Source organism: Artemia franciscana, chromosome 4 (assembly GCF_032884065.1).
Source record: "Artemia franciscana chromosome 4, ASM3288406v1, whole genome shotgun sequence".
Taxonomy (NCBI): domain Eukaryota; kingdom Metazoa; phylum Arthropoda; class Branchiopoda; order Anostraca; family Artemiidae; genus Artemia; species Artemia franciscana.
In genome coordinates, this window is record NC_088866.1 from 56,919,798 (window position 1) to 56,944,641 (window position 24,844).

The following is a 24,844-nucleotide window of genomic DNA, read 5'->3' on the forward strand; positions in this document are numbered from 1 at the left end:
CTGATAGAGGATGACTGCTGTACATGATGTCATGGCAAATAGAGCAATTTTAAGGGGTCATCTGTGAAAATCATTACTGACATACTTAAGGCAACATTTCAAAAATGTAGATGTTGTCTTTGACGAATATGGCTGTGTACCTTCGACCAAAGATTATGCTCATGGAAAAAAAACAAAATAAAAGGAACTTCTGTTCATGAGATCAACTTCACATATTCCTTGCAACTTTCTGCTATGAGAAAAAAACTTCTTTCCAACAAAGCCAATTTGCAGAGGTTCGTCTTCACCTCCTGCACTACGGTTTCAATAGAAGAGAATTAGAGTTAATAATGCCACTTGTGATGCCGAGTTTTTTTTTATTGTGAACACATACATTTCTGTTGCGACTACGACGGAAGTTTGGATTATCTGTAGTGGTGCTGAATTGGTGGTTCTGCTGGTCTGTCACTCAAAAGAAAACACCGACTGCCGAAGTCGAGATTGAGACTAGTGTGTATTATTTCAGTATTCTAATACTGAAGCATAGGCTTGGTGACACTGCAGCTGACATTTTATTCTTGTCTGCCTTCCTTGGTTATAGCCCTACATCAATAATCTAAAATTTCGGTAAGCTGGTAGGGATTACGCTTGCAGTGATAAGCGTTTTCACGAATCTGCTTCAGTTTTAAACTAAGACTTAGTGTCGAAAGACGAAATGCTCAAAGCTGGAGAGCAGACGCTGTTCAGCCTTTATAATGTTAAAAGGGTGATACATTTCTTTTCTTATGACAAGGGGTTTTCATCAGCAAACTGTCATTGTCAATATTCATGTCAGCCATGGAATTTTTCCACTCACATTGGATATCCGTCCAGTCTGGACCCTACTACTTTGGGTTGACACCTTAAAGATGGTAAACTTGTATTAGTCATAGCAGACGTGGAACATGCACCAGTGTGGTTTCTTAGTATCATCAGGCACAACCGCAAGTCGGGTTGTCAAACAACAGGATGTCCCTATCGAAGATGTGTGCTGTGATGCTCTCCGGCCTGTCATAATGTTCAGGTGAGAACTAAACGAACGTATTTGGGGGCCAGCAGAACCAAGATGAGTGTGAAGCTGAAACAGACTATTAGTGCAAAATCAAAGCGAATTGATCAATTCTGTGATACTAATTTTGCATGTAATATCAATCAATTTTAGTCAAATTTGTTTGATAGTTTTTATTTGACTTTTGTCAGCTTTTACCAGTCATATTTGAAGTTCAGCTTTCTTTTAAAAATTTTTTGAAAGCCAGTCGACCGACATGATATGTAAATTAAACCACTACTTTTCGTGAAGAACTTAAGTTTGGTTGTTTGGATCAACTTTGATCCTACGACTGTTTGCACGTAATTTTCTTGTCTCTCCTGTCCAGCTTAGTAGGAAACGATTCTCCTATTTTATTTTACGTTTTTTTTCACAAGAAAATGTGACTTTGAACATTTGGCTCAATTGTAGACTGGCTAAGAAATTTTCATTCCATCAATTCAAGGTTGTGAGATCTTTGGTACCTAAATGTGGTGTAATTTAGTTGGTAAGATAAGAAATAATTTGATGTTTAAATTCCCTTTTGAAGACAATTAAATCTTTTTCCATGAAATCTGGATGTTATATGTGTTTTTTCTTTTTAGTGAAAATGATGTCTAAAGCAGTTTTAAAGCTAATAATATTGATTATCAGCAGGTAAGCACGTTGTAACAGACCCTTAAAAACCAATTCAAAGCCAACGCAATTAGCTTTTTTAAGGCTTATATTTGGGATTAAGATTTGGGGGCATTCCCTGGTTTCGGATTTTGCGGAGAATTCAATTTTCAATTCCACCTCAAACCACAGAATTACTAATCTACATTCTCTCTCCTCATTTAATCATGGTCCAGTGGCAAGGTGTTCAGCCAGCTTGTTTTTCATATCAAATTTTTCTTATTATCAAAGCTTAGATATGACAAAACAGAGTCATATCTTATTTGAAATTACAGATATTACCATGGCAACTCCGAGTATTTCCTCAGTGCCTCTGCGAAATCTACGAAGAGCAAAATCGGATATGAGCCTGATCCCTGCTTTTGGGGACTCTGGGTATCCGAGTCCACATACTGGGACACCTGACCAAGACATTCAAAATGATGACATGAGGCCTAGCTCTTTGAACAGTGACGTGCAAGATAACAAGTTAAGTCCACGGTCGTTAGTTATGTCAGACAAGTTAATTTACCGAGACATTGGGGGGAAATTCAGGTCTTCCGGAGGACGTACCAGTGCGAAAAATGATCGGAACGAATTTTTCAGCGTTTTTTCATTGCTAATCAAATTGGGAAATGAGCATAGGTCTGAGACCAAGGTTTATAATCGACAGGTTAGTTTTCTATATTTACTGAACATAGAATTGTAGGCTAAACTGAAAAATACCCTTGCTCGAATTACTAGTCTTGTTTATCTTTTGATTCTATTTGTATATCTATTAAACACTATTTTTTCTTCTCTTCATCCTCTTATCTTCTAGCTACTTATTCCTCTCTTTGTTGTTTTCTTCTTGTTGTTGTTTTTCTTCTTCTTGTCTCTGTCTTGTCATAAATCCACTTCTATCTTAATCTGTAAAACGCTGTTTGTCCTCTTCTTATTTTCGTCCTTTATTTATTTTCGTTATTTACATCTATTTCTTCTTCTTTTTATTCTCTTAGATTTCTCTATTTGCTGATTTGTTCCTGAGTAAGAATTTAATTTTAACGATATTTATGCCTTTGTTTGGGGTGGTCTAACTTACGTCCTTAAATATAAAGATAAGATTATGTGTAAGAACTAAGTATTTCTGTTTATTTATTTAACCTTCATCCAAATGGATTTGTAGCAAATACTATTCACACTAGAAACTTGAAAATTACTGAATTACGGAAGTGTAAATTAAACTGTAAAAAGATATAAAAATGTTAAAGAAATAGAAATAACAAAGCTGAACCCAAAAACCAGAATTTGGATGAAGCCTCACACGCTTATCATCATGATAAGCGTGTGAGGACTGATGGTCCTAGCTGCTGGCCACGGAGCGCAACGATAGGAGGGAGGTGACATCAGACTATGATTGCTGGCGCCTAAGGCTGTAGTGAATGGAGAGGGGAGAAGGACATTGAGACAGTGAAGCTGTTATTTACGTAAATAGCCTTCTGCCATCTAGTGTTTGGCAATGCAAGCCCCAATGAATGTAGCCCTTCAACCTTACCCACTCAATATGTGTATCATCAATGCAGGGCCAGATTAGGGCCTTGTTTTTACATGAAGAAATTTTCTTACCATCAAAGTGATTTCTGAATTAAAGGACATCTGCCCTTTTGTATTTCGTGCTACGCTTTTTTTGTCATTCCTATATATATATATATATATATATATATATACTAGCTGTTGGGGTGGCGCTTCGCGCCACCCCAACACCTAGTTGGTGGGGGCGCTTCGCCCCCCCAAGCCCCCCCGCGCGCGTAAGCCGTTACGCGCCATATTAGTTACGCGCCATTGTAGTTGTGTCCCTATGTCCCACCTGTGACTTGCCGTCGTCATTTATATATCCCCCTGTGCCCCCCGGCGTCCCCGTTGTAGTTGTGTCCCTGTGTCCGGGTCGTCATTTATATTCCCTGTGTCCCCGTCGTCATTTGTGTCCCGGTGTCCCAGTCTGTGATTTCTATTTGAGTGTCCCGGGCGTCATTTATATTCGTCAGGATATTGTAGGGCATCGTAGCATCGATGAGTTTAAGCAATTCTTGTCAACTGATTGTTTCGCCTATAAAGAATATTATCTCGAGGTAAGAACTGATCACCGACCACAACGATTGCCACTTTGTTGATAGTTGCGTATCAGGAGGCATCAATTCGATTGCTGTTTTTAAGCAGAAGCACTAAATTATTATTTTTGTGGAAAAGATGATATATATAAATATATATATATTTTCTTTTTAGTTTTTTTGTAGTTTTTACCTTTTTTAGTTTTTTTCTTCTTTTGTATTAATGCTAAAGCCAAGGTTCAAACCTGGAGCCTCTCGGACCTAGAACCTGAAACATAACGCTTTACCAACTCAGCTACTTCGGCGTGAATACATTCGTTTTGAGCAGCTTCCTCGGGTGTTGCCATTGTAGGTTCTTCAGTCATTTTACAATTAGAAATTTCTCTTTCATCGGTCTTCTTACAATTAAAAATTTGTCTTTGAACGATATTCTTAAATACCTGTGTCCTGGTCGTCATTTATATTGCCTGTGTCCCGGTCGTCATTTGTGTCCCGGTATCCCAGTCTGTAATTTCTCCTTGAGTGTCCCGGTCGTTATTTATATTCCCTCTGTCCCGGTCGTCATTTGTGTCCCGGTCTGTAATTTCTCTTTGAGTGTTTTTTCTTTTTAGTATTTTTTAGTTTTTTACATTTTTTCTTTTTTCAGTTTTCTTTTTCTTCTTTATTTTTCAGCTTCACTATGAAATACATATCGCCGAACCTTTGTTTTTTTAACTAAAATCTGGTAGGCATTGATGACCTTATCCAAGTCAAGATCCCAAACCCAATCATCATCGCTATCATTTTCAGTTTTGATATGTTTTGACTCTTGCTGTCCAGGTGGATCTTCATCTAACTGCGCGGTTTTGCGTTCTTTAGCCTCAAGCCTGTTTTCTTGCTGTTCTTTTGATTCCTCGGCACGCTTTCTTTTCTGACTTTCTCTATCAGCAGCAAGTTTTTTGGCATAGACTCTTTGAGCATCTTCATCGGATATATATATATATATATCTATATATATAAAAATAAGTTGTCTGTGGATGGATGGATGGATGTGTCAGGTGACGTCACCTGAAAAAACTGGATCAGGTGACGTCAAAACTGAAAAAACTAAAAAAAGGCAAAAACTACAAAAAAACTAAAAACTAATAAAAAAAATAAAAAAGCTAAAAAACTAAAAAAACTATAAAGGTAAAAACCAATAAAAAACTAAAAAAAAAACTGAAAAAACTAAAAAAAGGCAAAAACTACAAAAAAAACTAAAAACTAATAAAAAAAGTAAAAAAGCTAAAAAACTAAAAAAACTAAAAAAAAACTAAAAAAAGGTAAAAAACTAAAAAAAATAAAAAATAAAAAAAAACTAAAAAAAAGGAAAAAACTGAAAAATAAGCTAAAATAAAGGTAAAAACCAATAAAAAACTAAAAAAAAAGGAAAAAACTAATAAATGACGACACTCAAAGAGAAAGCGACCAGGACAAAAGGAATGTTCGATTAGCAATCAACAAAGCACAGGGACACAGGGAGTATAAATGACGACCAGGACATAAGTAAAAAAAAAAACTATCTATATATATAAAAATAAGTTGTCAAACTAAAAAAAGGCAAAAACTACAAAAAAAACTAAAAACTAATAAAAAAGCTAAAAAACTAAAAAAACTAAAAAAAAGGCAAAAACTACAAAAAAAACTAAAAACTAATAAAAAAAATAAAAAAGCTAAAAAACTAAAAAAACTAAAAAAACTAAAAAAAGGTAAAAAACTAAAAAAACTAAAAACTAAAAAAAACTAAAAAAAAGGAAAAAACTGAAAAATAAGCTAAAATAAAGGTAAAAACCAATAAAAAACTAAAAAAAAAACTGAAAAAACTAAAAAAAGGCAAAAACTACAAAAAAACTAAAAACTAATAAAAAAAGTAAAAAAGCTAAAAAACTAAAAAAACTAAAAAAACTAAAAAAAACTAAAAAAAGGTAAAAAACTAAAAAAAATAAAAAATAAAAAAAAACTAAAAAAAAAGGAAAAAACTGAAAAATAAGCTAACATAAAGGTAAAAACCAATAAAAACTAAAAAGAAAAAAAGGAAAAAACTAAAAAAAATTTTCATCTAAAAAACTAAAAAAAAACTAAAAAAGGTAAAAACTAAAAGAACTAAAAAAGAAAAAAATAAATGACGACACTCAAAGAGAAAGCGACCAGGACAAAAGGAATGTTCGATTAGCAATCAACAAAGCACCGGGACATAGGGAGCATAAATGACGACCAGGACATAAGTAAAAAAAAAAATTAACAAAACTAAAAAGAAGGTAAAAACTACAAAAAAACTAAAAAGAAAAAAAAACTAAAAACTAATAAAAAAACTAAAAAATCTAAAAATCTAAATAAACTAAAAAAGAAAAAAAAGGAAAAAAATAAAGGAGAAAAACAAAACTAAAAAACGAATGTATATACAGACCGGTACACCGGGATACAAATGACGACCGGGACACAGGGAATATAAATGACGACCGGGACACAGGGACACAACTACAACGGGGACACCGGGGGAAACAGGGGGATATAAATGACGACCGGGACAAAAAAACTAAAAAGAAAAAAAAACTAAAAACTAATAAAAAAACTAAAAAATCTAAAAATCTAAATAAGCTAAAAAAGAAAAAAAAGGAAAAAAATAAAGGAGAAAAACAAAACTAAAAAACGAATGTATATACAGACCGGGACACCGGGATACAAATGACGACCGGGACACAGGGAATATAAATGACGACCGGGACACAGGGACACAACTACAACGGGGACACCGGAGGAAACAGGGGGATGTAAATGACGACCGGGACAGGGAATGGTCGATTAGCAATCACCATCAACAAAGCTCAAGGGCAATCATTAGAATCATGAGGTATAGATCTGAATACAGATTGTTTTCCCATGGACCATTATATGTTGCATGTTCAAGAGTCGGTAAACCTGACAATCTATTTATATGCAAAGACAATGGGACAGCAAAGAATGTTGTATATTTGCAAGTTTTACGTAGTTAAAACCATATATATATATATATCTATCTATATTCACAGGTGGGACATAGGGACACAACTACAATGGCGCGTAACTATTATGGCGCGTAACGACTTACGCGCGCGGGGGGGCTTGGGGGGGGCGCGAAGCGCCCCCACCAACTAGGTGTTGGGGTGGCGCGAAGCGCCACCCCAACAGCTAGTATATATATATATATATATATATATATATATATATATATATATATATATATATATATATATATATATATATGTTTTTAACTACGTAAAACTTGCGAATATACAACATTCTTTGCTGTCCCATCGTCTGTGCATATAAATAGATTGTCAGGTTTACCGACTCTTGAACATGCAACGCATAATGGTCCATGGGAAAACAATCCGTATTCAGATCTATACCTCATGATTCTATTGATTGCCCTTGAGCTTTGTTGATGGTGATTGCTAATCGACCATTTCCTTTGTTGCCGTCGTCATTTATATATCCCCCTGTGGCCCCCGGCGTCCCCGTTGTAGTTGTGTCCCTGTGTCCGGGTAAGAAAAGCCTCACCCTCAAAAGGCCCTGTCAAGATTGTTGCCTCTATTACGTTATAACAGACATAACACGTCATTTTTGTCCCGGTGTCCCGGTCTGTAGTTTCGTTAGTCGACAAACATGACGTCAGACGACAAACAACTTCATGACGACATACAGCTCAATCCTTATAATGACGTCAGTCGACAAACATGACGTCAGTTGACACACAAACATGACGTCAGTCGACAGACAGACAAACAACTTATTTATATATATATATATATATATATATATATATATATATATATATATATATATATATATATATATATATATATATATATATATATATATATATATATACATACATATGCATGTACTTTAAATTTGTATGTCGTTCTTCGTATTAATGTATTTCAAACTTGTAGATTAGTGAAGATTCTACATATCCAAACTACAGAGACAATCTTTGGCTTGAGCTACAGGCATGGCATAATGGACGAACTATATCAGAGCAGCATGAATATTTATCAAGCGAAAGGGAGAAAGTCAGCCCAATTATTGATAAGCTTTTGAACTTCAAGTATGAAAGAATTGACCTGCCATTGAGTGATTTTTCTGGGCCTATGCCCCAATGTGATGGATGCCTGTCTATTTATTGTCAGTCTTGCTTGATGCACCAGAGTCGAGCCATGAAGATTGTGTGCGATATATTAAATGAAATTGAAAAGGTGAGTTTTTCTTATCTTATTTATAAATTTATGCTACTACTACTAACAACTCACTGCAGCACCAAGCAGCCTGAGACCAACACAGCGACCCACGCGCCTCCTCCATCCCAATCTATTTGAGCCTCCCTCCTTATGCCCTTCAAAGGATTTGCAATTTCCCTTAAATTCTTCGGCCTAACATTATAGCCCTAGAAAGCGGGATAGAAACACATTTTTTGTACAGATTACTTTTTGAAATACGGTCAGTCAGGCGCGTACCCAAACTAATCCGTACACAGTTCCTCTGGAAAACATCTAATAAGTCCTCCTTCGTCGAGCTTAAAGCAAATTTCTTGTCACTGCAACGTATAAAACAAATATACTTGCTGAAAAAACATATAATAGCACAAAAGGCAAAATAATAATAACAAAGTTAAGGGGTATAAATTCCATGAACATCATGAATTATATGGATAATTAAAAAATACTGTAACGCATTCAACATGACTAGATTGAAGAAATTTGATAAACTATTAAACTGATCTAAATAAAATTGTGCACCCATTAGATGGTGCTTAAATTAATCAACACTAAACTGGTCCAGCATTTGAAATTGCAAAGGGGAGTTTTGCTTGAAATTGAATTGTAGTTTTTGAGAATCCATATCTTAATTCTTGTGAATAAATTAAATATTTCAAAATACATTATATACTTTTGAGCATATTGAAAATAAAAGGATATTTTTCAGGTTGACGTGGTTTTTCATGGTTTTTGAGTAAGAATCAAGACAACTGATGAATCAAGAGATTCATCAAGAGAAGAGATTCTCTTGATTCTTGATCAAGAATCAAGAGAAGAGATTCTCTTGATTCTTGATCAAGAATCAAGAGAACGAATTAAAAACGAATATTAGAATTTTATTTGAATTGGATCAAAATTTGAAATATTTAGTTTTTCTCCAGAACAATGCGTGATGTATTAGGGGAAAAAGGTGATTTTTTTGTACGCCGACACCTAGATTCTAAAGTTTTTAAGTAGTCAACATAATATTTTTTTATAATCAGTGGTATATTGCCTAAACAATGCTAACTGTATGATTGGTAACACAAGGTGGGACACTGCACTTCCCCTCCCAAACAACCCCTCTCTCCCTGCCATTTTGTGCAGAAAGGCAGGCATGTTGGTTGAAACATAATCATGGAAGGATTGTCAATCCATGTTGTTGGGTATTTTTAACTTACGAAAGAGGGATCGGATCTTAACGAAATTTCATATTTAGAAGAACCTCGCAACTCAGATGTCTTATTTTAAATCCTGATCGGCTCCAATGTCATTGGGGGGAGTTGGGGGGAGGGAGGGACCAGAAATCTTGGAAAACACCTAGAGTGGATAGATCAGGATGAAACTTGGTGGGACGAATAAGTACAAAAAGTCCAGGATGCGTGACTGACATAATCGGACCGAATTCGTTCTCTTTGGGGGAGTTGGGGGGGGGGGAATTCTGAAAAATTAGAAAAATGAGCAATTTGTTACTTACGAACGGGTAATCATATCTTAATGAAATTTGATGTTTAGAAAAATCAGAGCTCTTATTTTAAATCCCAACCAGATCCAGTGACATTGGGGGGAGTTGGAGGGGGAAACCAGAAATCTTGGAAAGCGCAAAAATTGTGGTATCTTCATCTTACGAATGGGTGATCGGATCTTATTGAAACTTGACAAACAGAAAGATCTTATGTCTCAGATGCTCCATTTTCAATTCGGATTGGATCCGGGGACATAGGGGGCTGGAGGGGGAAACAGAAATCTTGGAAACTGGAAATCTTGGAAAACGCTTAGAGTGGAGAGATCGGGATGAAACTTGATGGGAAGAATAAGCACAAGTTCTAGATACGTGATTGCCATAATTAAAACGGAGTGGGGGGGGGGGATTTCCTGTGCTTTGGCGAGTTCGGTGCTTCTGGACGTGCTAGGACGATGAAAATTGTAGGCGTGTCAGGGACCTGCATAAATTGACTCGGTAACAGTCGTTTCCCCGGTTCGACCATCTAGGGGGTTAGAGGGAGAGGAAAAAAATGAGGTATTTTTAACTTACGAATGGGTTATCGGACCTTAATGAAATTTGATATTTACCGACCAAACATAAATAAGGTGATTGGAGTCGCAAAACTGCTTAGAAGCTGTGTGCCTTGGCAATGTGGCGCTGAATTTTAATTTAACTTTGACTTTCATTTCCAAAATTAGGACTCTTCTCGTAGAATCTTTCAAGTGCCTCAATTTTTAGTGCAAGTGAGATAGGCCATTATTTAGCCCAAACACTAAATTTAAGTGGAGCAATCCCTCCTCCCTTCTTCTTGATTTGGCCCTGTTAAAGGTACTTCCATTTCCTAAAGTGTTTATGTTTGAAAAGGTTTATGTTAAAACGTATTTTTTTTTTAAATATTGACCCGTTTTTATGAGAAAGCGTAAAGCACTTTTTATCTGAAACTTCATAAACGCCAAAAATTCAACTTAGTTGGAGGGACGAGATTGACACACACCGTAACACCCAATGTCTGGCAACTACGAGGAGGTTGTTTTGCTGAGACTTTAGAGTATATCTTGGCAACGCATTTAGAAGTTAAGATACCCCAGTTTTACTGTGTTGCCTGATATTACAAAGAGCCAATAACGTGGGATAATAATAGCCAATAAGAGCCAATGATAATATGTTTTTTTAAATCTTAAGTGTGATAACTTGTTTTTGCCTTTCTAACAAAAATAAAGTAAATTTTACTTTTGTATTTATAAATATTTTTTTCCATGTACGTTGCTTAATGCGGAAGTCGCTGTTAGCTTCATACGTTCAGTTTCACCCTCCAAATAATCATCATAGGAATTTATTATCAGTTAAATAACTTGAACAATATGCAATTTACTTTGCAATACCCTTAATTTTTTTTTTTTTTTATTATTTATTATTATTTATTTTGTATAGCATTAAAACAGAACACCACCATTTTTTTTTTTTTTAATAAAAACGTCATTTGTTCAAGGATTGACTTTACTTTCAAGGTCCACGGATTCTACCGTTGGCGGAGGATGTCTTACTTTTTTTTCTCCATATTTTTAGGTAAACGGACGTGAATTTGATCTGAGGGTCTCCACCTGTGCCGTGTATATAATTACCTTTTTGTGGCAAGTTAAACAACAGTTCAAAATAGAGAGAAGGAAACGTCATGAAATTGAAGCAAAATTAATTCGTTTGAAGGGTGAGGCCGATACACTCCCTAACACCCCATACCTGAAAACTAAGAGGGTAGGGGTGGTTACAAATTTTTACCTCGTTCTTTGGATCCAAACAGTTCAGAAAAGTATTTTCTTGATTAATATTTTTTATTTTAGATCGAGTTACTTTACCCATCAAGCAAAGCAGTGGGCTTGAACTACCCTACTTACAGATCTGAACGCTTTATTGGGCGTCTCAAATCTCTTTGTGTTTGGTTAAATACTATAAGGACGCTAAGAATGAGAATTGATATTGTTGGGTCAATATTCCATAATACGAGTAGCAAAGTTTTATGGCCGCAATGGCCTGTGTGGAATCTTTCACTAGAAGAAGAAGAATCTGATGAAAGGATTTCAACAATTAAGCTAATGAGAAGCTTTAGTGAACCTGGTAACTACACGAAATCAGATGGGAATGATCAACCAGCGTAAGTTCCTCAGTTTTATTAACTGTAAATAATCAGCTGGCCTTATTCTGCTTCATTTTAGCATATCCTTGCCAATTCCTTTTAATCATGCCTATTCATCATTATCATCATCCTCACTATTTTTCTACACAGCTTTGCCCTTTATGGCAGTTATGTAGGAGTAAGACTAGTTTTATATAAAATAAAGACAAAATAACGAAAAGTACGACTATGCAACGGGCCTGATCAGATTGTGGCAAGGCCTTGAAATAAAATAAAGACCTTGTACAGCTTGTCAAATAACTTCTCAGACAAAATTACATCAATATTTTGGCAATTGGTAATAATTTTCCTTTTACGATAACGCCAAAATATATTATTCAAAAACCTGATAACACTAAAACAAGCATGGCTGAGGAACAACCAGTCACTAGCTATTAGCGGAGGTCAGACTTTTGAATTAAATAATCAACCTACATCTGTAAATTCTTTCAACTATTCTACAATTTGTAATGAAGTACTACCACCCTTTTTGTTTCTCTACTGACATCATAAGAAAAATGCAAATTATCTATTAAAGAAATTTAGAAACGATGCCCTCGTGATGTTTACAGGTACCCCTTGTGTCTAAACAAGTGCATTATGTACGGTAATTGACTGTAAAGACCACAGTGTCTTTCTATCAGTGACTGTACTGTCTTCTTGCTAAGACAAACTACCCCCACCCCCACTACCAGCACTTAACTTGAATTGTATCTCTGTGGGAGATGGCCCGCTTATTGTACAGGAGGCAATGTTCTCGAGTCCCAAGGAAGGAGGTTTAACAGTGAATTCTAGTTGTTGTTATTCCTTTGTTTCTGTCCGGTAACGAACTGGACCTGTTTCCAGAAGCAAAATTGTCCAATTATTTGAAAATAACCCTAATAACGTTACTAATATACATTTGTTTTATCTTCATAGAAGAGATGTCGTGTAATTTAGGGATAGGATCACTTGCTGAAATATTCAAGTTTCTCCTGCTAATCGATCATACTGTGCCTGTGATCAGCTGATGTCTGTCATACTGGGCCTGTGAACAGCTGATGTAAATTTAATAATTTACACATTATCAATGTGTCGCTGGATAGTCGTCACGAGGCTCATATGTCGGGAAGTGGAGAGCGAAAAGCTTTGATCTTTCATTAAGGTGAGACGGTACCTTAAAGGATAACCGTATGTTGTCCGTCATAAGCTTTGTCAGTTTGTGTCGCAATACTTTTAGAATTGATTGGGTGGTCTTGCCAAAACTTGTGGAGTCTAGATTACAGAAAACTAAAACCTGACAAAACAAAAACCCTTTACAAAAGAATAGTTTTTTATTCTTTAATCTTTTTTTTTATTATGGTCTGGTTTTCCCCGAGGAAAGAAGCAAGGAAATATTCAGTTAATTATTTTGATCAAAGAGAGGTAAGATTGGGGGGGGGGGGTTAATCGCCGGTGTTTACCCGCCCCCTGAAAATAGGGCTTTCCAAATTCGAGAATTTTGTTTGAGTCTTGTTGTTTTTTTTCCGTAGGTGGAAGAAATTTCGGTACTTGTGTATTATACGCCATTCAGTCAAGTTCACGCTGCGTAAAACTCGAGAACAAATCAGTTTCTTCGTTAGCTTTTTCCAGTTTAGTCCGAGACAAGACAAAGACAAGTAACAGAATAGATGGGAAGTGTATAATTTGGGCTATATATCTGCACATAAGGGGGGTGAGGAAGTATTTGGACAGCTTGAAGTCAGAAAACAATTCTTACCTCGTAATATGCAGAATAATTGTACCCAACTCATTGTGCATACAGACCCACTGTACTTTAACCCCCCCCCCCACCCTCATGTGGAAATATATAGCCCAGGTTTGTTTCTAAGGTAACGAAAAAACTAACATAGAAACCGCTTTGTTCTTAAGTGTTACACGCCGTATACTTGAGTGAGTGGCGTGTAATACACAAGTACCGGAATTTTTCATGGAGATAGAGCCAGATTTCCCGGTATTATTTAAAAATTGTCAGAAATTAAATTTTAAAAAACAAGTTTTCTCACCTGAAAGTAAGGAGCAACATCAGAACTGAAAACGAACAGAAATTATTAAGTACATGAGAGGAGTTGCCCCTTCCACAAGACCTTGCTCTCTACGCTAAAGTTTTGAATTTTTGTCATAATTCTTTAAGAACGATTCCTGAAACACACTGGCCATTTAATTAGAACAATAAGCATTGTTTTAAAATTCTATAAAAACAAATTTAGCGTAAAGAGCGAGGTCTTGAGGAGGATGTAACCCTTGTCATATTCGTGATAGTTTCTGTTCGTTTTAAGGTTAGTGGTTGCTTTTTACTTTGAGTCTAAAAACTTGTAATTTTTTTGTTAAATTACTTACTGATAGTTTTTGTTAAAAACGTACTTTTAAAAAAAAAAGTATTTTTGTTAAAAAGTAGTATTTGTTAAAAAACTTGTTCCGCATGTTTCTCATTAACAAATACTGTCTGGTAAGTAATTGAATAAAAAACAAGTTTTTCAACTGAAAGTAAGGAGCACCCACAAACCTCAAAAAGGATAGAAATTATTACGTATATGAAAGGGGTTGCCTCCTCCTCAAGATGAATTTGTATTTATGTAAGTTTCTACGGAGGGGGGGGGGGGGGTTCTGGGGGTTATTTTTCATGGAGTTATATTTCAGGGGGTATTTTCCGCGGGGGGCATTCTCCACGGGGGTATTTTCCGAGGCGGTGTTTTCCTTTGGGTAGTATTTTCTGGGAGGGGGTATTTTCCAGGGGGTAAACGCCATGGGGGGGGGGGTAAACGCCTAGAACCATCAGTGACCACTCTCAGTATTTATGTTTAAAAATGTAGATATTGTGGTTCTTTGCATCCATGAATGAATTGAAAATTTTTTCTCTGTGTGATTTATTTTCTTTTTCTTAATTACCCATTGAAAAAAAGAAAAAAACTTGAACTTGACACATGCTTTCCCAGAAATCCTAGTAAAGATCATCTAAATTCTCGCGTCTTGTGCTGGAGATAGAGATATTAAGTTTTAATGAAGCTTATACAAACAGACAGTGTGAATCTGGTTTTTTCAATTAAATGGAGTGGAACTTTCTTTTTAAAGTTCTGGAAAGGGTAGCTTCTAATAATCTTCTGTCTTACCTGTTGGAAAACGCTGAAAGCTGCTCAAAGGAATGATCATTTGAGGAATTTGAATGCTTTTTGATTTCCCTGGGTTGTTACCGCTTTTATTGACAAGCTCACTGACAAAAGGAATTTCAAATTTCACTGTCTTTTCAGTCGAATTTCACAGTCAAACCATTAATATTTGACATCTCTCGATGATAGCTAGACCCTGGGAGGATCCGCTAATGGGTCCTCAGTCTTTGTGACGATCAGCTGACACTTGAGCTCGTAAAATGATTTCGGATAGTATTTAGGAAGAATATTATTCAAGAAGTAAAGAAATAGTACTTTTAACTTTGAATTTGACATTGCTATGACTTTATTACAGCATAAAGGAGATATGAAGGCGGGATTTATTTTTCTAACTATGATGCATGGCAATGATCTAAGACAGTTTATGGCATTAAGAGGTAACTTCCAAATTGGGGAAAGCAGGCAATATCTTGGAAAGTAAATTGAAAGGTTTCGTGTTAACGCAGGTTCTTACTCGTTGTCGATGCTTGGGGACAATAATGAGGATCTGGTCAACCCAGAGCCGTTCCTTGGGTTGGTGACGTCCGGGGAAAAAATAATTATAGCGCCCCCTCCCGACTCAAACATAAGAAAAAAACCGAATCAAAGTGAGAAATTGTATCAAAGTGAAAAATCCCCAAGGCGCGGCACCCCCAATCATGGCACCCGGGGCAGCTCGCCCGGTCGCCCCCCTTTGAATGGCTTTGGCTCAACCTCTTGCTTAAATTTAGGTTAACTTCTTGCAAAGAATTGGAGGAGTTGAGATTCAAACTCTATTGTAGTATGTGCTGGCGACGTTAAGTTTTTTGGGATTTTCGAGGCCTCATGCCTCGAAAAGTAATTTTACATGATTAAGTTGAAAAGGGTAAAAAGAGGTAAACTACAAAGCTGATACATACCTCAAAATAAGTACTTTTCCACTTGCAGCAGTCTATCCAATGTTTGTGCATTGGGTAGTATTCATGCAAGTACAGTGCTGTTATGCAAGTGCAATTGTAACTTTAAACAGTTTGTAAGTGGAAGCTGTTTCTGTAAGAAAATTAATAGCAATAGCAACTGTTCCGATAATTCCTTTTACATTAGTAATCTGAAATGCTTCAGGCTAGGGAAACCAAACGGATAAGCCGATAGAGGGAAAGAAGGATGGTAACAGTAATAACTTATATTTGGTTTGCATGTTTGCACATATATAAAAGAAAAAAAAGGTCATTAAAATTAGTTTTTATTTTATTTTGCAACACCCCCCCACCCCCCCCCCCCCAAAAAAAAAAAGATTTTCGATATACTTTGAGAAGCATTTTGATATCTCGAATTCGTGAAGCAGAAGATTAGTAAAAATAGTAAAATTCAGTTAGTATACAATTAGTAAGGATTAGTTACGTTTTTAGACATTAAAAATGGCATGTAGATTTATTGGAATTAATTACAGGAGGAAATTTCTATAATTGGTTTGGCTATTGGGGCATCTCTCTCCCCTTTGTTGGCAAATCTCTTCATGGAATCTATTGAAACCTCCGCTATACACAATTTTAGGCTCTCCCCTTCATGGATGATGTGATTTGCATTTGGAAACACGGTTTAGAGTCTTTAGACCTTTTCCATAAACATTTAAATAGTTTTTACAAAAATGTAAAACTTACAATGGAGTTTGAAGAAAATGACAAACTACCTTCTCTTGATATCTATTGATTAAAACTGATCTCCATTTACTTTTTTCAGTATATAGAAAGCCTACACACAGTGATAGGTATTTGAACTTTCACTCGTGCCATCCTACTTCAGTGAAACGGGGGGTTGTGATTGCACTGGTAGATAGAGCTTTCAGAATTTGTTCTCAGGAGTTTTTAGATTCTGATTTGTTGTATTTGAGGGATGTTATATTTTGTAATAGCTACCCGATTAAATTCATTGATAAAATAATAAAAAATTGACGCATTAAACACAACAATAGGGTTATTGGGGTTTCACAGTGCACAAAATTAAAATTAAACCGAAAAGGTTCATTTCTTTGCCTTATGTACCTACTTTGGGGGAGATGCTTTAACAAATTTTATGTAAACATAATATTGATAGTTGTTTCCAATCAGTGAGACCATTTAGGTACTTTTCTTAATTCTGGAAAGGATTTAACCCGGGGAGATTTAGTTAGTGGGGTGTATAAAATTCGTTGTTCTTGTGGAAAGTTTTATATTAGTAGAACTCACCAACAATTTACTGAAAGATTTATTGAGCATCGCAACTCAATAAAAAAAACCCTACAATTAAGAAAGCCTCCTGAAACTTTTGTTTCGGCTCTAGCTAAACATACATTCTTTCATCCCGAACATTTTATACAATTTGATGAGGCTACAGCTATTTCAAATGATAGAGGGTTTTCTCAGTGGGCAAGGGAGGCTATGGAAATTAAAAAACATACATTTGCTAATCTTTCAATAAATAGAGACACAGGGAATTTAAATCTTGACCCAATTTATGATTTTCTTTTAAAAAATGAGCCAATAATCAATAAGGGAATTAAAATTTTACACAATCACCAGGGGACAAGATTACCTACTAGACCAAAAAGAGTTGCTTCAATATTAGCTTACAAGAGGATTATTTCGCAACAGAATTGTTAACTAAGTTTCAGTTTTCATAATTTTTTCTCAGTTGCTTTGATGTTCTCATTGAAGTAACTCGAATAGCTTCTTTTCCCTACGTGGATCAGTAGCGACAATTGTATTTATTATTATTGGTGGTGGTTTTATCTGTTTTTAGTTTAGTTTTCTTTTTATCGTGTGCTGAGCCTAGTTTGACGCCCATACAGGCGAAATATTGGCGTTGTTTTAGTCTTTCCTCTCTACTGGCCGTAGTCTCGTTTGAGGTTTTTTTTTGTAGAGTTTTATCTCTCTTTGTTGTTTATTGTGTGCTATAATGTTCCTATTTCATTGTGCATATAAATTATATCCCGTTATATAGTTCTTATCCATTGCAAATGTATGATGTAAACTTTTTATTGTAGCCAGGGCCCAAATCCATTTAAGCCTAACCCTATAAAATGAGAACGACAGAGGAAAATTTTATATTTAGTCTAACACACAGCTGTAGGCTAAAATCCCTTACTTACGCAAGGTTACGCAAGCTACTTTAATACGCGTCACGATCGTGGCTTGAATCGTCGAGGAGGAGGCGTTGGACTTTATGTTCGTAATGACCTATCCTCAAGGCTGTTAAGTGAGCCTTTTGACTCCGACCACGAAATATTATGGACCGAATGCAAACCTGCACGTTTATCAAAAAGATTTTCATGTTTAATTGTTGCTTCGGTCTATTATCCTGAAAGTGCTAAAAACAGGAAAGACTTGATTGAACACATTCAGTTTTTCGTGGACAAAATGCGCCGCAAGCATGTCTCTCCTGGCTTTGTTATTGCCGGAGACTTCAATCAAACTAATAGGCAATGGGTTTCAAATATTTTAGATTTGCGACAAGCCGTTACAATACCTACCCATCAAAGTGGCAGCATACTGGACTTGATTTTTACCAACTTGACAGACTTTTATTACGCACCGAGATCCCTAGGACCCCTTCTGAATTCTGATCACTTTATCATCTTCTGGGAAGCCAGTTCGGCAATTCCGAAGCCAAAACGAGTCAAGTATACGGTGCGACCACTTACTGAGGACTCGATATCTACATTTGGTCGCTGGATCGGTAATTATCAGTTTGAGGACATTTGCTCTGAACAGGATATTAATATTAAAGTCAATAAGCTGAATACTCTGCTTCAGGAGCAATTTCAGACTTGTTTTCCCGTAAAAGTCATTACTGTGAGTGACACTGATAAACCGTGGATAACCAATGATCTAAAGAATTTAATAAAAACCCGTTGTCGCCTTCATATCGCTGGTGATACCGTAGCTTCAGCCAAGTTGCGTAATCATATTGTTAAACTAAACAAGCGTGCCAAGAGGCAGTATGTGAGGGATAAAATTACTCCCTTACTCACAATAGACCCCCACAAATGGCATTCCTCAGTAAAAAGACTTACCGGTAAGACAACACTCAGAGATCTAAGGCTCCTCAAAGAGGACGGTACCTTAACCTCAGCTAATGAAGTCAATTATTTTTTTGCTGACATTTGTACCTCATTTCCATCAATCACCAAATCAGAAATTGATACTATCATTGCTGGTGCAGAGATTGAGGACGTATGTGAGGTCTCTGAATTCACTGTTTATAAAGAACTCCTAAGACTGAAAGCGAACTGTGCGTCCTACCCAGGTGAGCTTCCAGTAAAGCTGTTACGTGAATTCGCCATTTTTCTTGCTAAGCCACTCTCTTCTATAATCAACCAATGTTTCCTTCAGCAAGTATTCCCTAGTGCTTGGAAAAGAGCATATGTCCGCGTTATTCCAAAAGTAAGGTGTCCAAAATCTTGTGATCAACTCCGGCCTATATCAATAACTCCGAACCTTTCTAAAGTTGCAGAAACGTTTATTTACCGCAAACTTATGTCACAGGTCTCTGCACATCTAGACCCGTATCAGTATGGATGCTTAAGAGGCAGCAGCACAACTGTTTATTTAGTACGGATGTACCATCTCATTGTCGACTGGCTCGACCGAGGAAGTGCTATAGTCGACCTTCTCCTCGTAGACTACCGAAAGGCTTTTGATCTTATTCGCCATTCCGTTGCTATCACAAATCTACGCACCATGGGTGCGCAAAAACATATTCTTCTTTTAGTGATCAATTTTTTACAAGCCCGCTATCAGTGCGTTTACAGTCTTTTCCCAGGAGATACCGACTCCGAATGGGTCGAGCTTACATGCGGAGCCCCACAAGGTACTAAGCTCGCTAGTCTACTGTTTTTGGCAGTGATAAATTTCATCCTTTCCGGCTATGAAGAAAGATTTAAGTATGTAGACGACTTGTCAGTCCTACTGAAGTACATTGTTGAGAAGTCTGAGGCTGTCCCCCAATTCTGTAACGAAATAATCAAAAACTTCAAAGATGAATGTACTGCGAACAGCCTCCAAATCAACGAAGGAAAGACTAAAATCCTTCGCTTTAATCCCCTGAAGAGAGACTTTGTGTGCCCTCCTCCTCCTTATCCTAGTGAATCTTCGGCAGTAGTGCTTGGTGTCAAGTTTAGCATCGACTGCTCTTTCAGCCTCCATGTCGATTCAATTATCAAAAAGGCAAATAGTGCGATGCGGACACTTATACTAATGCGTCGATTTGGTTTTTCAGTGACACAACTAAGGATAGCCTATCTTACTTACATTCGACCAATTTTAGAGTATGCATGTCCCGTATGGGGCCCACAAGTCAATAACACTATTTACCTAAGTGACCAGCTTGAGTCAATACAAAAAAGAGCAGTCAAAGTAATATTGTGCGATGCTTTTACCGAATATAAGTTAGCATTATCCACTTTACAAATTCCCTCTCTTCAAGAGCGTCGTCTCAGTTTGATCCTTGAATTTGGCCAATATCTTCTCAGAAGTGATAAATACAGATCGATACTACCACCAGTTTTAGTGAAACATCGAAGTACTAGGTTGAAGAAATTTGACAGATTAGCAGCACCTCCTTCACGCACAAATCGTTTTTCCAACTCATTCATCCCTTTCTTTGTATCAAAGTATAACAATTGTTGATTTTAAACTATTTGTCTTCTGATTTTTTTTTTTGTCGTTTGATTTAATCCTTTTTTCTTTTTTGTAAGCACAAGCGCCATTTAGTTTTATGACTACGAAAGATTGTGCAAATAAAACCTATTCTATTCTATTCTATTCTATTCTTAATATCAGTGCTGCAACAAGTACTCCAAATTTTTACTTAAGTATCAAGTATTAAGTACCCATTGTTTTTTTACTTAAATATCAAGTAATAAGTACTTTCTAAATTCTTACTTAAGTATCAAATATCAAGTACTTGCCAAAATTGTACTTAAGCAATACTTCAAGTACTACCTCAAGTATTTATTCTATATATATATATATATATATATATATATATATATATATATATATATATATATATATATATATATATATATATATATATATATATATTTCTGATATCAAGCCTATGCTATCTTTTTTTAAAGCCATTCTGAAGGCTTCTTAGCCCCTTCCCTTGCCTATAAAATGGCCCCTGTCATTCCTCTCTTGGAAATCTTAATCAAGAACCAGAATTTCCGTTTTATCGTTTTTAATCGTTTCCCTTGTTTGGCTAGTACACACCCAATGAAGTCCAAGAAAATAATCTTAACCAATTTTCAACAAAACGGATTGAAAGGAAAAGACTTTCAAAACAATTAAGTGCAGTCAAAAAACTTCTGATTGGAACAGACAGATCACATGACAGGATTAGTACAGTGCGCATAGAGTTGAACTTCTGGTGATTAGTGTTCAGTCAAATGAGTTCAGTGTCAAATGATAGTGTTCAGAAAATGAAGTCTTGATTCACACTTTGATGACATGTCTCGCCCTCGGCACCTTTACAAGGAAACTGCCTCAAGTTTTCAAGTTAAATTTCAGACACGCTATGAAAATGTATGGCATCTATATCCTTTGGCTGGTTTTTACTCAAGCAAGCCGCATGCTGTGTAGTCAATTCAGATGGTCGGTAATACTCCCTACAAACATATATTATAAAATCACGGGCCTGCAGCAAGCCCGTTGATTCAGAAGCATTCCATACGGCTGGTCAAACTGCAGAATGAATGAATGAATGAATTATGAACTTTATTATCCGTAAAAGTATAAAAGAAACACAAAGAACGGAGTATTATAAATAAACAAAAACAAAAACGATAAACATCAAGAAAAAAAAATCAAACTGACAAAAGACAATATGGACAAAAAAAACTGACCAGTGTCAATATGGAAAAAAGGCTGCAGAGGGTCGTAAACGTGAATAAAGTAGATAGTCTTTTTACATAAATCATCACTGGAAGACCAAATCCAAAAACCCATATCTATTAAACCAAATCGAGCAATTATTTTTCTGTTTTGGTGCCATCTAGGAAGCCGGAGTAGGAATTTGCAATATCTGAAATAAGCCGCACGTAGAGTATGGCGATTTTTCTTACGAAATAGATGAGCCATGCCTGGTAAATACAAGAGCACAGGGGCGCAATAAGCGTTATAAATCATGCACAAACCGTTGCGGTTGTAACGGCTTTTGTTTGGGGACATTTTTCCATAAACGACGCGTAGGTTTTTCACGGCTTTATTCACTAGGGATGAAAAGGTAGTAGAAAGTGTTGGACCGAAATACAGACCAAGCCAACTAACTAAAGAAGAACATGGCAGAATTACAGTCCCAGCAACGAATGGAGCGACCGCAAAAGGGGCATTAAAACAAATAAACTCGCATTTAGACGCATTAACTGACAGTCCAAACTTATAGCCTGTTCATTGGTTAATATAGTAAAATTGGAAAGCAATTCACGGGCAACAAGAAGAACGTCGTCTGCATATGCAACAGAATACAAACCAATATTACCATAAGAAATATAACTTTTAGGGCGACGCAGGCACGATGCAAGCACACTTTTAAATATACTAGAAGACAATACGGCAGAAGTTGCAACCTATCTATTTCTAGCAGCAGTTTTCACACCATGAAGTGGCAAAAACCATGAGACTAAGTCGAAAATCGTCTGAGAAAAAAGGAATTAAACAAGAGCTAAGAGCTCATAAGGCACTTGTGACGAGGTCGGAAGAGCCAAGAGGTCATATGGCATGAGCTCTAGCAAAATTATAAGAATCAATAGATTAATTTAAAAGGAAAATCAGAGGCTTAATGCCAGTCGGCTTTTAAAATATGAGCTCTGAGACACAAGGTCCTTTTAAATATCAAAATTCATTCAGATCCGATCACCCACTCGCAAGTTAAAAATACCTCATTTTTCTTATTTTTCCTCTCCCTTCAGCCCCTCCCCCCAGATGGTTGAATCGGGGAATCAACTTTATCAAGTCAATTTGTGCAGGTCCCTGACACGCCTACTAATTGTCATTGTCCTATCACGTCCAGAAGTAGCAAGCTCGCCAAGGCACTGGAACCCCTAACTACCCCAAAGAGAGTGGATCCAGTTCGGTTTCGTCAATCACGTATCTATGACATTGGCCTATTCTACTCACCAAGTTTCACCCTGATCTCTCCACTCTAAGCGTTTTCCAATATTTCCGGTTTCCCCCTCTAACTCTCCCCCAATGTCACCAGAACTGGTTGGGTTTAAAAAAAGAGATCTGAGACATGAGTTCCTTCTTAATATCAAATTCAAGAATACTTCACGATCGGTGACCCGCTCTTAAATTAAAAATACCCCAATTTCTATAATTTTACCGAATTAACACCCCCTACGATCCCCTAAAGAGAGCGAATCCATTTCAGTTATGTCAATCACGTATCTAGGACTTGTGCTTATTCTTCCCACAAAGTTTCATCCTGATCACTCCACTCTAAGCATTTTCAAGATTTCCGGCCCCCCTCCCAAATCCCCCCAATGACACTGGATCCGGTCGGGATTTACAAAATGAGATCTGAGTTACGAGTTCCTTCTAAATATAAAATTTCATCCGATGAAATTCAAGAAGATCTGATCACTCCTTCGTAAGTTAAAAATACCTCATTTTTCTAATTTTTCAGAATTAACCCTCCCCCCAACTCCCCAAAAGAGAGTGAATTCGTTCTGTTTATGTCAATCATGTATCTAGGACTTGTGCTTATTTTTACCACTAAGTTTCATCCCAATCCCTCCACTCTAAGCATTTTCCGAGATTTTAGGTTTCCCCCTCCAATGTCACCTGATCCGGTAGGAATTTAAAATAAGAGCTCTGAGACATGATATCCTTCGAATGATCAAATTTAATTAAGATCCGATCTAATTTTTGTCCTCCCACTCCTCTCCCCCCCAGATGGTCGAATCGGGGAAACAAGTATTTCAAATTTAATCTGGTCTGGTCCTTGATACGCCTGCCAAATTTCATCGTCCTAGCTTATCTGGAAGTGCCTAAACTAGCAAGACCAGGACTGACAGACCGACAGAATTTGCGATAACTGTATGTCACTTAGTAAATACCAAGTGCCATACAAAGTAATTTTTCTCTGGGGATGGAATATTTGGTTGAAGGTTGGCTTCAATTTGACTGATTTTGGAAAAGGGATATTTCAAGGCTTTGGGCAAGTCATGGGTGGAAGTAGTTGTAGACCCTACTAAACTGAAGGAAAATTCGACTTTCTTAAAACTTGAAACCCTCTCCCCCTCGCCCGATTTTAGACAGGGCTTGTGATATCAGAGCTCGATATAAGCTCTGATCCTAGTCATCTTTGGTCTAGCTTTCATTTGGATCCGTTGCTCCATTTGCAAGTTATACTAAATTAAACCAAAAGCTTTCAACGCTTAAAACCCATTCCCCCTCGTTCTATTTGAGCTAGGGTTTTCATCTCAAAACGTGATGCCTGTCACGGTCTTAGGCACCTTTGGTTCACTCTTCACTGAGATCCATCGATCTCTCGTAAGTTACACTGAATTAAATGAAAAACTGAACTTTTTTTTAGTACTTATAGCCCCCTCCCCCTAATTAAGCTAGGGTCTTCATCTCCAAACATTATGTGTCTTATGGTTTTGGCATCGTTGGCTTGACTTTCATTCAGATCCATTACTTCATTCGCAGGTTAAACTGAGTCAAACAAAAAACTCAACTTTTTTAGCACTTAAAGCCCCCTCCCCCTCGCCCTAATTAAACTTGGGTCTCCATCCCGGAACTCAATGCATATCATACTCTTAGGCATCTTTATTCAATTTTCATCGAAGTTCATCTCTCCATTTGCAAGTTACAGTGAATTAAATGAAAAACTCGAATTTTTTTAACACTTAAAGCCCTATCGCCCTAATTAAGCTCAATTTCAATCCAAATAGTTCAATTTCAACACAAATCTGACT

At 36.6% G+C, this 24,844-nt stretch overlaps 1 protein-coding gene across 1 annotated transcript in view; it reads left to right on the top strand.

Moving 5' to 3' along the window:
• The window catches only part of LOC136025797 (mitogen-activated protein kinase kinase kinase 4-like), a 131,618-nt gene that overhangs the window by 59,216 nt on the left and 47,558 nt on the right, over positions 1–24,844 (top strand). The window contains exons 4-6 of the mRNA XM_065701787.1: positions 1,996–2,372; positions 7,740–8,042; positions 11,406–11,716. Coding sequence (XP_065557859.1) covers positions 1,996–2,372; positions 7,740–8,042; positions 11,406–11,716 — 991 coding nt within the window. The remainder of the gene's footprint in view (positions 1–1,995; positions 2,373–7,739; positions 8,043–11,405; positions 11,717–24,844) is intronic.